Below are 14,235 nucleotides of genomic sequence, written 5' to 3' on the forward strand. Positions count from 1 at the left end.
TTTGACCTTCCCATTCACACTGTGCTTATTTTTCTGTGGGGTTATGATTTGCAGGAACTCTAGAATGGAGGAAGGGGGAAAGGAAAATATTTAAAGTGAATACATTGAAAATAAAGAGTAGCTGTATCTGTAAGAAAGTTCTTCTTTTCATAATGTGAATTTGAAGTTGAGGTTTCTGAGAATAGTGTAATTGCATTCCCCTTTCAGCTGGGTGAGGTTAAGACCAGAAGCTAAGTTAGTAGAACAAATAATTACAGACATAAAGGTTTAGCCTAAAATTTATTGATTTAGTGAATGTTGAGTAAATTATGACTTAGCTGCTGGACTTGATTCCATAGATTGGTGGATGAGCCTGACAATTGTTACTTTTGATGGAATTAGTTGGGAAGCACAAGATTAAATAAAAACAGTTAAATGGTTGGAATAAATGCTCCATAGGAAAAGTATGAGGTGGCATGAGAGCATATCAGGACTGCCTCACCAGTGTGTGGTGGGTGGTCAGAGAAAAACCAGAGGAACCCGTTTCACTGAGGTCTAAAGCAGGAGTAGGAGTCCAGGAAGTTCGGGCTTGAAGAAGGAATAGTGTTGAGGTGGAGTTAGATCTTTCTGGGCCTTTGGTTGTGTTAAGGATTTAAAATGTATGTGGAGAACAATAGAAAATCTTGGGAAGGATTTTAAGCAAGGGATGGGCTACCAAAAGTCTGAAGCATCCTGACAGTGATACAGGAATACGCCGGCGCTATCCATTTTTCACCCACGTCACCTGTTAAGAAGCAGCTGTCTGTGTCTGACTGAACTCTTTGTCCCATCTGGGATAGATAGAATCCATTCAAGAATCACCTGCTGGTTTTGCATTTTCTGTGGCAAAGAATATTACTAAGTAGCTTCTGCCTTATAACCACCTAGCCATCCATATGAACATGTTTTCTGGTCTGTGAATCAGTTTATCTCGGAAATAAGTGAGGCTGTCCAACAATTAGTACATCTTTAGTAGATTTTTGTTTCAAGATAATGGGTTTTCTCATTTCCTTCTGTAAGAATTGCACTGATACTCATTATTTTGTGTGTATATGTATACATGCATGTGTATGTAATATTTTTTTATTATTTTTTTTGCTGCTTCTCTATATAGAAGACGTCTCTTAGAAAGAAAATTCTTAACGTTTATAGATAAAAAAATGTTTTTAGCTAATTATTGTATTTATCAGCATTATCATCTACTGTGGTTGTAAATTTCAGTCTCCATAAAACAGTGATTAAATTAGGTTATAATATTCTGTATCATATCAAAGCAAGTAGGCATGTGGTCTGAACAGTGTAAGAAAATAAGTAATGATCTTACCATTACCTTGCTGATTATGAAGAAGTAAAACTAGATTTTGAATTCATTATGAATTAGACTAGATGTCATTTCTGTAATCCTTTGGATAGGTTTGTTTCTTTTTCTTAATTTAATAGCCTGGTCTCATCTTTTTGAAGCTTTGTAACTGATCTTTTTTTTGAATTGTTTGTGGGGTTTTTTTTTTATGATTTTTAAAATTTATTTTTGTCGGCTGTGCTGGGTCTTCATTGCCATGCAGGCTTTTCTCTAGTTGCAGAAAGCAGGGGCTACTCTGTAGTTGCTGTGCTTGGACTTCTCATTGTGGTGGCTTCTCTTGTTGCAGAGCATGGGTTCCCCGGTAAGTGCTTCAGTGGTTGCAGCACTTGGGCCCAGGAGTAGTTGTGGCTCCCAGGCTCGTAGCTGTGGTGCTTGGGCTTAGTTGCTTTGAGGCTTGTGGGATCTTCCTGGATCAGGGATCAAATCTGTGTCTCCTGCTTTGACAGGCACATTCTTTACCACTGAGCCACCAGGAAAGCCCTCTTTGTGAATTACTCTGTAACTATTTCTTACTTGTGTGATGAACTGAACTTGCTTTGCCCTTTTTTGAGGTGTATGGCACCCCACTCCAGTACTCTGGCCTGGAAAATCCCATGGATGGAGGAGCCTGGAAGGCTGCAGTCCATGGGGTCGCTGAGGGTCAGATACGACTGAGTGACTTCACTTTCACTTTTCACTTTCATGCATTGGAGAAGGAAATGGCAACCCACTCCAGTGTTCTTGCCTGAAGAATCCCAGGGACGGGGGAGCCTGGTGGGCTGCCGTCTATGGGGTCGCACAGAGTCGGACACGACTGAAGTGACTTAGCAGCAGCAGCTCAACTTTTTAGGTAATACTATGTTTTCACAGATTAGCTCTCAGAATTTAATTATTATTTGTTTTGATGTACCTGTTCATATACAAGGGCCCTGGACAAAGGGCTGTGCTTAGTACCTGTGTATGTGCGCACACATGCTCAGTCACATCCAACTCTCTGCACCCCATAGACTGTAGCCCACCAGGCTCCTCTCTCCTTGGGATTTTACAAGTAGGAATACTGGACTGGGTTGCCATTTCCTTCTCCAAGGGATCTTTCTGACCTAGTGATCAAACACATGTCTCCTGCATCTCCATGAATTCTTTTCCACTGTGCCACCTGCATCATGGGGAATGCCAGGCTGGATGAAGCACAAGCTGGAATCAAGATTGCCGGGATAAATATCAATAACCTCAGATATGCAGATAATACCACCCTTATAGCAGAAAGCAAAGAAGAACTAAAGAGTCTTGATAAAAGTGAAAGAGGAGAGTCAAAAAGTTGACTTAAAACTCAACATTCAAAAAACTTAACATCATGACATCCGGTCCCATCACTTTATGGCAAATAGATGTGGAAACAATGGAAACAGTGAGAGATTTTTTTGGGGCTCCAAAAATCACTGCAGAAGTGACTGCAGCCATGAAATTAAAAGACTCTTGCTCCTTGGAAGAAAGGCTATGACCAACCTAGACAGCATATTAAAAAGCAGAGACGTTACTTTGCCAACAAAGGTCCATCTAGTCAAAGCTACAGTTTTTCCAGTAGTCATGTATGGATGTGAGAGTTGGACTATAAAGAAAGCTGAGCACCAAAGAATTGATGCTTTTGAACTGTGGTGTTGGAGAAGACTCTTGAGAGTCCCTTGGACTGCAAGGAGATCCAACCAGGCCATCCTAGAGGAAATCAGTCCTGAATATTCATTGGAAGGACTAATGCTGAAGCTGAAACTCCAATACTTTGGCCACCTGATGCAAAGAACTGACTTATTTGAAAAGACCCTGATGCTAGGAAAGATTGAAGGCAGGAGGAGAAGGGGACGATAGAGGATGAGATGGTTGGATGGCATCACTGACTCGATGGACATGAGTTTGGGCAAACTGCGGGAGTTGGTGATGGACAGGGCAACCTGGCATGCTACAGTCCATGGGATTGCTAAGAGTCAGACCCGACAGAGCAACTGAACTGAACTGTGCCACCTAGGAAGCTTTATGCTTAGTACCTACAGGAGCTTAAAATTTTGTTTGGTGAGGTGAGATATAAGAAAATGATTTCTCACAATATGTTGACTGGTCCTTATTTGGCTTATGCTTCACTGGTACAAACATAGTAGGGCACACACAGACTAAGTGAAGTGAGGTGAAAGTCACTCAGTCAGATCCGACTCTTTGCCACCCCATGGACTATACAGTCCCTGGATTTCTCCAGGCCGGAATACTGGAGTGGGTAGACTAACTGCGATATAATACTGAGTTTATGGTTGCTGTCAGTGTTGGTATCATGTATCAGTGGAGAGAGAATTTAAAAAAAAGAACTCACGTAGTCACATGACCTATCTTATGCCAGTTTTTATGTTGCAAAGTCCTGATTGAACACGAAAGATTATTTTTGGTCTAAACTCAGCATGGCACACAGCAAATATTAAATAAACATGAGTTAAACTGAATGGAAGATTGGGAAAATTGGTGTCTTTACAGGGAGCCCTATGAACAGTAAAAACATAGGAATTGATTAGGTCAGACCCATTATTTAGCCTTATATTCTGTTGCCAATAGAGTTGTTTCTTTAAGAAATTATGAAATGGCTTGTTTGCCCTGTTGTTAGCTTTGTGTGTTTTAGAAACAATTTATGGATCTGTTATTTACAATTTATAAAAAAATTCATTTGGAAATAGTGTGATTTCTTCTGGAATTGCTTATTGTAAGCAAGTAATTTGTTCCATTAGTTTATTATTTGTTCTACATGAAGTTTTAAATGGCAGTACATTTTTTCCCCCTGAAAATTTGGAGAAGGGTATAATTTATGGCAGTTTCTAGGTAGTTCTCATATTTTGGTGTGGTTTCCACCAGGGAAAAAATGAAAATAATGTCTTGGTATTTGGACCCCATACTATAAAGTTGTGCTCCTGGTACAGAGTTCATCCTTTGGAATATACTGGAAAATGTATGTTGAAATCTTGTAAATTTTTTCTTTAGTGTACACTGCAGAAAATGATTCTGAATTATTTTCAAGAGATTAATCACTCACAAATTTTAAAAATTATAAAATATATACTTGAAAATTTTTGTGGTAAAATAAACATAAGATTGAACACTTTAATCATTTTTAAGTGTGAAGTTTTAGTGGTATTAAGTATATTTATACTGTTGTGCAACTGTCATTAACATACATCTCTAGAACTCTTTTCGTCTTATAAAACTGGAACTCTATCCCCATTAAACAGTAATTCTCTGTATCTTCCTCTTCTTAGCCCCTGACAGCCCCCGTTCTACTTTGTCTATGAATTTGATTATTCTAAGTACCTGATATATAAGTACCTGATATAAATGCAGTCATACAGTGTATGTCTTTTTGTGGCAGGCTTGTTTACTTAACATAACGTGCTCTGTGTGTGCTTAGTCGCTCAGTCACGTCTGACTCTTTGTGACCCCATGGACTGTAGCCCGCCAGGCTCCACTGTCCATGGGGATTCTCCAGGCAAGAATACTGGAGTGGGTTGCCATGCCCTCCTCCAGGGGATCGTCCCATCTCAGGGATGGAACCCAGGTCTCACTCACTGCAGGTGTATTCTTTACTGTCTGAGCATTGTAGCTCGTGTCAGAATGTTCTTTCTTTTTCAGACCGAGTAGTAGTCTATTCGTATTTATATACCACATTTTGCTTACCCATTCCTCTATTGACAGACACTTGGATTATTTCACCTTTTAGCTGTTGTGAATAATACTGTTAACATTCTGAAACATTTTGGTTGAGTTGCTGTTAAATCTTCTCAAAAAGTCATACCCACTTTCATTTATGACAGGAGGCATAGTCCAGTTGTTAATGTTAAGAGGAAATGCTTTGGAGTTGGACTTTTAGAATTCAAATCATGACTGATCTCTTCCTGGCTGCTTTACTGCGGGCAGATAACCTTTTTGATGTCTATTTTTGTTCAACTGCCAAATGCAAATAATAATGATACTTTACATTATTTGGGTTAAATTAGGTTTTATATATATATTAAGGTGCTAAAAACAAATTTGAGTATTTAAATTCTTTTTGATGTCAAGATTGCAAATACTTGGATTAATACTTTTAATATTTAGATTAAATAAGGCCTTTTGTTTGTGTGAGGTTTTCTGTGGGCAAAGGTTAGGATTTTTTTTGTTTTTTTTTAACGATAAGGTTGAATACTGGAAATTTACTATTATAATCTTCATAGGAAAGGGTCTTGGTATCTAATCAGTTGTCCTCTATGGTTTAGCTGACCAGACAAGAGCCAGAAGTATTAGAAGTTGGTCTCTGTTATTACCATGTCTCCCTTTATCTTTATTCTGTGCCAGCAACTTTCAAAAGCCCAGTAATTGGTAGACTGCAGTCAATGGGCACTACAGGTTTGTAAGGTCTGATCAGTGGTGACTCAATATTTTACAGTCTCTAAAAGAAAAATGTGAACTCAAAAGTGGCTTAAATTTTATATTAAATACTCATATCTTGAGGACTAAATGCTATCTGGCCAAATATTTGCCTTAAATCCAATAAACTGGCCCACGTGAATAGTACACTGGATTATCAGTCCTTAGAGTAAGTCCCCTACACCAGCGTAATGTGGATGTCACAAAGTATGCTGTTCGTGAATATAATTGTACAACTTTGAATGATTCTAATTCTAGTAAAATACTACTGTGAAAATAGTATAAGAGGTTGTGTTCAACTAGTTTTTCCACATATATATATATATGAATTTTAAGTCATATTCAGTACTTTTATGCCACTTAACATTTAATCAGTAAAAATGTATTCTGGTTATCGTACCCACAGAATATTGTGAGTAGGGGTGTATTTTTGTGTATTTGTGTATTTGTCAAGTGTATTTGTCAAGATAAATCAGTTATTTAAGGACATGTAATCCAAAATGGGAGGACATCTAAACTTTGTCTACTTGGTTTCTCTAACATTTACTCTGTTAGCTTGACAAATATTTATTTCGTAAGTGAAAAAATCTGTAATTGATCGAAGTAATGCCTCTTTCAACCTGGCTTACATTTTGTTCTCTTTTGTTTCATGGTAACTTAATGATTGATTTTTAAATCAGTATATGTATTGTCAATAAAATAGTCATAAGTTCAGTTAAGATTTAAGGTACCATTTTAATAACATGACCAATCACCATCTTATTTTAAGTGGCTGTATTTCATGTAGTGTTTAATAGCTTTAATAAAATTTGGTACAGAATAGTCACAGAAATACATTTTTACACAGATGTGATGATTTCCATGTATAAAACTTAATTTGTAACTAATGATAAGATAACCAATCAAAGATAAATGGTTTAGATGACTTAGTAAAACTGTAAGGAAATATTGGCTACCTCTGCCTCATGAGTTCTCTTTTTTCTCTCATGTGAGTGATCTTCAGAAACAATAGAGTAGTTATCCCTTAAAGAATATTGGCTTGCTGAATTTAGCAGTAGAATGAGAAGCTAGGGTTGAACCTAATATACAAAGGCTAGTAAGTTTGTTGTAGTTCTCAAACTGCTTAATTTCAGTTATTGAGAAAATTTGTCTCAGTTAAGTTGAGGGTATTTTAATTAGTTTGTTTGTTTTTTTTTTTTTCCAGCCAAACCGAACAGGAAGCTTACTTTTCTCTACCTAGCTAATGATGTCATTCAGAACAGCAAAAGGAAGGGGCCAGAGTTTACAAAAGATTTTGCACCAGTTATAGTGGAGGCTTTTAAGCATGTTTCAAGGTATGATAATTGTTTTGGGTACTAGGTAATCTGTTGTAAATGTCTAATATGTCCTTTTGCTAAAACTTATCTTAAGACATTAAAATAAAAAAATAAGTTGTATTTCTTTGAAGTTTTCATTTGAGAAGACTTACCAGTGATGGCATTTATAAATGTGTTAAATACCTGTGTGAAGGAAAAGGTTTTGCTTAGGTGGGCATTTGGAGTTCACCTGTTTCTTTAGTGACCAAAAGCAACTGCCATATTGAAATGAAGTTTATTAAGAGTGAGTAAGTGTGTTGAATTGAAAATTTGTGTGCTTATAATGATCAATCTTCCAACTAGTATTTCTGGAAAAACTTACCCCTTTCTGTCGTATTGCATATAATGATTTTAATGTTTTCTGGTGTGTGGGTATATGTCACAACATTTTTAAATGCTTTGTTAATACAGAATATTTAAAATAATCACAAGCCTGTTGAAAATTTTGCTATAGAAAAATTCTGAAGGTAGAAGTCTGTGCATTTAAAATGCTTATTTCCAAATATTATATGTAGATATTTGGTAGATTACTGGGTAAACATTGGGGTAGGCAATTACATCAGTCTAATTTGTAGAATTCAGTGGTGAATGATGATCTGTGTTGAATGAATGATTTAAGAATGAAAATATACTCACCACATGCCCTAAAGTTTAGTCACAGTAGATTTTTTTTTTTTTTTTAAGAATTACAGAGTGTGAAACACTGCTGTATGTTGCTTTCTTAAATTAATATTATTTATCCTTCAATTTAGATACTGTCTATTACCATCTTTTCAGGTGCTGGTGTTTCTTAGAATTTAGTCCAAGGCCTCCTGGTGTCATATTCTTTACTAGCCCTCTGGGTGATTTCGTACATTTCATATATTTAGTTATTATCCACACCCTAATAGCTAATAATCTTTGTTCCAGTCCAGTGTTTTTCCTTTTATTCTTGTAGGTATATCCAGTTGCCTGTTGATTTCTAGTTGTATGCTTCCACACATCTGAGACTTAACTGTGTCTCTTAGTGAATTCACAATATCCTTCCTCCCTGTCAAACTTTCCTTCTCTACGTTCACTTTCTTGATGAATGGCAACTTCATCTATCCTGATGCCCCTGTGAAAAATTAGGTTTATTGGGAACTCTCTGTGATACCGTGATTTATAATGTATCACACTGTCCTTTCTCCTTCACTCGCTTTATCCCATATAGTACATATAGTTCTCTTGGTTCTTAGGCTTCCTGTCATTCCAGTTACCATAATGTCATTTCTGTATAATTGCAGTAGCCTCCAGTGTTGTTTAATCCATCTAGGAAACTGTAGCCATAGTTGTAGAACGGACTATAACAGTCTTTTGTCTTTGAGTGGTTCTCGTTTCTCTAGAAGTCAGGTCTGAAGTCCTGAGTAAGCCTTCAGGTGTTCCTTCCCTGGCCCAGTCTACTTCTTCAGACTTGCTCACATTTCTCCTCTTCCTCCCCGCCGCCTCCCCACACACTGTAGTTTATGTAGTTTAAGTTAACTAAACTTTTAGTTATCTCTGGCTTGGGCTTTTTTTATTTATTGCCTTTTCCTAATATTCCATAAAATATTTATTGACCATCTACTTTGTGCTGGTCAGTGAGGATACAATAGTGAAGGAACTATAAAGTTCTGTTCTAGTGGAGCTTAAATTTCAGTGGATAACAGAATAATACAACTGAATATATCTAAAAATGTCAAAAAAAAGAGAGATAAGTACTACGAAGAAACATAAAGCAGGGAAGAAGCTCGAGAGTGTGATGACACTTATTTCATGAGGTAAGGATTGACAGTTTGGGGGAACAGAGACTGAAGGGAGGGATGAAAGGGGCCATTTGACTAGCAGGAAAGGATCCTGGGTAGAGAAAACTCGAGGCAGACACAGTGAGACAGCCATGTGCTGGGCATATTTGAGGATCAGCAAGATTTGTATTTAGGAAATGTGGTCTAAGAGGTAGCCAGGAAACAGAACGTGCCCAGTTTGTGGCCCAGGGTAAACAAAGTCTTTGCTTTTTTCCTTGGTATAATTAGTGGTTCTTAGAGGACTGAGAGCAGTATGAAATGATTTACCTTAGTAGAGAATAGGATGAAGGAGTAGAGCCTGGGAAACCAATGAAAAGGCTGTTACAAAAATCCAGTCAGGAGATCATAGTGGTTCAGTCTCCAGTGGGAGTGGTGAAGGTGCTGGGAAGTGGTTGGGAGTACGCTGTTTCCCACTTCTGTGTGTCCAGTCTTCAGAATTCAGAATAAATATATCATTTTTTCAAATACTCTTCCTCCCATGCCTTTCCTTATCTCCCTTGAATTGGGCCATGTCTCTGTTAAACCCATCTTTAACGCTCTGTTCTCTTTTGTGGCTCTTACAAATAACAGCTGCCGTAAAGCTCCATTTGTATCTCCATTGTCAGAGATCATACATTGATCAGTAAATATTTATTAAATAAGCCTCAAAATCACCTATTGGCAGTCTTCTTAGCTTTATGTTCAGCCCCCGTTAAGTTAGAGATACTTTCTTGATAACCCCTTGTCACCAGTACTAGCACTTTCGTCATTCTTTTTTAATTTTTTGCTCAGTAGTATGTCTCTGAGTTCTTTAAGGGAAGCAGAGAGTATGTCTGTCTTGGTCACTTCACCCTTGAACTGCTGGTCACATAGTGAAACTTAGTAAACATTTGGGCAGCTTTTTTCAGGGAATGGGTGACCATTGTATTTAAAATCACCATTATCTTTGCAATGGCAACTGTGCATTTTACTGTTAATGTTTTTATCTTCTCCTTAGTGAAACTGATGAAAGTTGTAAGAAGCACCTTGGAAGAGTGCTATCTATTTGGGAAGAAAGGTCTGTTTATGAAAATGATGTATTAGAACAACTTAAGCAAGCTCTTTGTAAGTATATAATCTTTTATCATTCTCTCTTCATTGAAATGTGTTCTCTCATTAAAAGTTAAATGTTCTTTCATCTCAGATGGTGACAAGAAGCCTAGGAAGCGAACATATGAGCAGATAAAGGTGGATGAGAATGAAAACTGTTCCTCTCTAGGATCTCCAAGTGAACCACCACAGGTAGCAGTTTTTCTCTGTTGAGGGAGTTACATTTCTAGTATTTCATGTAGCCATCAAGCTTTACTAATTTTGCTATTTTATTTCTGTAAATTGACTTATAATTCTGGGTACAGGAAACAAGCTATGTGAATAAGTCTTATTTTCTGATTAACCACTTATGTTTAATGTGTGTTGTATATTAGGCAATTATATTTCACATAAAAAGTATTTGATTGCTAGGTATAATTAGATCTGGTGAGATATCCACCATTTCAACAGTTTTTTTTTTTTTTTTAATAAAATGTAAGACTATTTTAATGTTAAGTATGCTAAAAATTCCATGCATAGAGATAAACAATCTTTTTAAGTATTATTGCTTTTAAATGTGTAAAAATGCATGTTAGAGTTAACAAGTATGTATTCATATAGTTTTGTGTAACCATATGGAACCATGTAGTTCCGTGGTAAAATCAGATGAATTAGAATCATTATCTTAATACTCCATGTCCTCCCAGATTGGTACAGTATAGCATTTTCTAACCATCAGATGATTCCAAAAAGACATTTTTACCTTAATTATGTGGGCATTGAGTCTTAAAGCTTCCTCCTTCTATGTTTCAAACATATAGGAGGGACAGATAGAATTTTAAAGGAGAAAATGAAGACATAGCCATACTCTTAAAACAAGGTAAATATCTTCATGGGCTACAAATGGTACAGAAACGTAACTCAGTATGTGAGCCAGAATGTGGTTCCTGCTGAGCTTTTGAAGCAGATGTGGTTTGCAGGAATTAGTACCCTGTAGAGTAATAAGAGGAGAAGGCAATGGCAACCCACTCCAGTACTCTTGCCTGGAAAATCCCATGGACGGAGGAGCCTGGTGGGCTGCAGTCCATGTGATCGCTAAGAGTCGGACATGACTGAGCGACTTCACTTGCACTTTTCACTTTCATGCATTGGAGGAGGAAATGGCAACCCACTCCAATATTCTTGCCTGGAGAATCCCAGGGACAGAGGAGCCTGGTGGGCTGCCATCTATGGGGTTGCACAGAGTCCGACACGACTGAAGTGACTTGGCAGTAGCAGCAGCAGAGTAATAAAAACTTGAGTGCTCCATGGACTTGGAGACCTGGACTGAAACTCACTCCAAGAACAGTATTTTATTCCAGTTTTAATTAAAGGGTCTGACCCTTTCCGGTTCTCCCTGATGAAAGAGTAACCTAAGTTGTACTTCTAGGAGTTTCTGACGTGACTCTTCCCTAGTGCTTGTTGTATACAGTGCAATTGCTTTTGGCTTTATAATGACCATTTTCTGGTTAGTTGTATTGCTTAATTCTCAATGGTTCAGAATGGCAAAGATTTCTCTTTATAGGATCTAATCATTTCCTTCTCCTCTGTCAGGAAGTCCTAGGCTAATGTTGTTTCCGTTTGCTTTCTTCATGTAGGAGTGTGAAGGTGTAATGAGAGTAGTTTGTAATTAAAGCACGCATACATTGTCAAAACCATAAAGCCAGGTTTCTTCTTAGAAATCCAGAAAATTTTAGAACTTGCTAAATCTGATTAAAAAATAATAATGATGTAAGGTATTTGGGGCATCATGAGAAACAAGCTTCCTTGTCATGTCATTGCTCTTAAGCTCACTTTCATTGTAGTGGGGAAATATAACAGAATACTTTTTTTTTTAATATTTGGATTTTAAAAACAGTAGTGAGTTAAAAGCACACTGGGGATGGTATATTTCTTACTAGGTTCCATTAATTCTAATCATGTTTGATTATTTGCTGTATGCTAGACCCCAGTAGTAACTTTTTGTAAGGGGATAGCTTAAAGAAAAATTCGAAACTGGCTGTCAGTGTCATCTAAATATATACAGAGTTGATAATATCCTACACTTTTCATATATGTGTATAATTTCTTAGTGTTCCAGAATATCTAGGCTTAGAGATGAAAAAAAGAAAAAACGTAAAAGGATGTAGATGGGAATGGAGACTAGGAAAAAGAAAATTTACTCAGTTTTCTTTGGAATAATTTTAGGGATGTTATGAATTATGAAATATCAGCAAAGACTTGCCCATCCCTCCTAATTATAGCTGGTATGAAAACAGTGCAACGAAAATATTGATGTTAAATGCTGATTAAGCATTATATAAATATAAGTCACCAGACATATGGAACTTTGTAATATTTTAATGATCTTAGTAACAAACCATAGAATAATTGAAGATATCATATGTGAACATATATATTCCAAAAGTGCATTTCTCTTATGCTTTAATTACTTCATTGGGAGATGGAATTTGGGGGGCTCTTCTGTGTTATGATAGATGATGATTTGTATTTTCCACCCCCCTATATCTAATTTAATACTAGAAATTCTTATGTATTAATGTATTAATTAATTAATTAATCTATGTATTAGTATAATGATAATACAATGAATATGTCATTCATAAAACTTGTATTCTCCAGGTTGAAGTTATAGCCTGCCTTCCGTCTTACCACTGTATATATTTGGCTTACAAATGAATCACATCATTTTAATAGTCAAATAGTCAGATTAAGGAATATGAATGAATTTTAAGTCTTTTATATTTGTTTAAGCTTTGCTAATTTTGGTTCTAAAGTTGTATAACTTTTTAGACTCTAGATCTCGTTAGAGCATTGCAAGATCTAGAAAATGCAGCTTCTGGTGATGCAGCAGTTCATCAAAGGATAGCTTCTTTGCCTGTTGAAGTTCAAGAAGTATCCCTTCTAGATAAAATAACAGGTAAGAAGAGCAAGTCAGATCTGAACTTTTCAGGGGGGTAGGGTAAAGAAACAGCATATGGCATTGTTTTTGTTGTGTAATACTTTTGTTATCCTGTGCTTTTCTTAGATAAAGAGTCTGGAGAAAGACTTTCTAAAATGGTAGAGGATGCTTGTATGTTGCTGGCAGACTACAACGGCAGGTTGGCGGCTGAAATAGATGATAGGAAGCAGCTCACTCGAATGTTAGCAGATTTTCTTCGTTGTCAAAAGGAAGCCCTTGCAGAGAAAGAGCATAAATTGGAAGTGCGTAACCTTTTCCTTATTTAGTGCTTATTTGTTAAATTTATTTTTGGAAGGAGCTTTAAAATAGCTTAATATCCCTGCACGTTTTGCACTTTTAGAACATAGACCCCTTTAGACAATGGCCCAGGTAAGCTATTCCAATTAAGCTACATTAATTGGTTTTTTACTTGAACCAAATCAGTCTGCCTAAGAAAATTTAGAGATTTGGAATGATCAAAAACTGGTTGTGTTTTTAAATTACTCATGTGAAATTCCAGTAGTAGTAATTCATCTTATGCTTAATAACAAAAATAATGGGAAAATAGCAGTTAGCATAAAGTCTGGTCTTAGCTACAGTAAATTATGGTTGGACTTAATTCCTGTTCTGAGTACATGCAGTCTTTTGGGTATATGATTAAGAAATAAAGACTTTTTGTTATGGTTATGCCGGTCCCCAGTTTCCCTATTCCTGAGCAGTTTATTATTTTTGCTTAGGAAGGTAGTCTTCAGGTTACCTCATTATTCCATTCTTGAATCTTAACATATTTCTACTCCACTCTCGGGTTGGACACCCCCCCCTTAAGTGGAAGGTTATTGCTTCTTTAAATTGAATGATAATTGATACTCTTGACAAAAAGTCTGGAGGTGCAGGGATTAAAAGAAGAAACTCAAATTTCCTTTGAGCAGAGTAACCATTGCCAGGGGTAGGGAATGAACCAGATTTGATTTTATTTAACAGAATCTTTAATTTGATTAGTTCTTGTTAAAATTGTTTGCTGCTATAATAATTTCTTTTTCTAATACATAGAATTTCTAATGTCTGGATCCCTTTTTTAAGACGGTCCTCTTTAAATTTCTAGGTATGTTATGATGCTGCATCTGTTAAGTTGCTTTTATTTATTAGAGTTTAGTTCTTGTTTCAGCAGTCTCTAATTGTGCCAAAGATGATTACCATTTCTACCTGTGATTGCAGTTGACTAAGTACCAGCATCAGAACTCTCCCACCCTGTATTGTCAGCAC

The 14,235-nt window shown here is 36.6% G+C and overlaps 1 protein-coding gene across 8 annotated transcripts in view; it reads left to right on the top strand.

Moving 5' to 3' along the window:
• The window catches only part of RPRD1A (regulation of nuclear pre-mRNA domain containing 1A), a 78,726-nt gene that overhangs the window by 21,951 nt on the left and 42,540 nt on the right, over nucleotides 1-14,235 (top strand). For all 8 annotated transcript variants that reach the window (XR_011563776.1, XR_011563775.1, XR_002183602.2 and 5 more), the window contains exons 2-6: nucleotides 6,993-7,122; nucleotides 9,922-10,028; nucleotides 10,108-10,205; nucleotides 12,825-12,951; nucleotides 13,060-13,235. Coding sequence is in view for 3 of the 8 variants with exons in the window: in XM_070778743.1 (XP_070634844.1) it covers nucleotides 6,993-7,122; nucleotides 9,922-10,028; nucleotides 10,108-10,205; nucleotides 12,825-12,951; nucleotides 13,060-13,235 (638 nt within the window). In the remaining 5 variants the exon portion in view is untranslated. The remainder of the gene's footprint in view (nucleotides 1-6,992; nucleotides 7,123-9,921; nucleotides 10,029-10,107; nucleotides 10,206-12,824; nucleotides 12,952-13,059; nucleotides 13,236-14,235) is intronic.

Source organism: Bos indicus, chromosome 24 (assembly GCF_029378745.1).
Source record: "Bos indicus isolate NIAB-ARS_2022 breed Sahiwal x Tharparkar chromosome 24, NIAB-ARS_B.indTharparkar_mat_pri_1.0, whole genome shotgun sequence".
In the NCBI taxonomy this organism is placed as follows: domain Eukaryota; kingdom Metazoa; phylum Chordata; class Mammalia; order Artiodactyla; family Bovidae; genus Bos; species Bos indicus.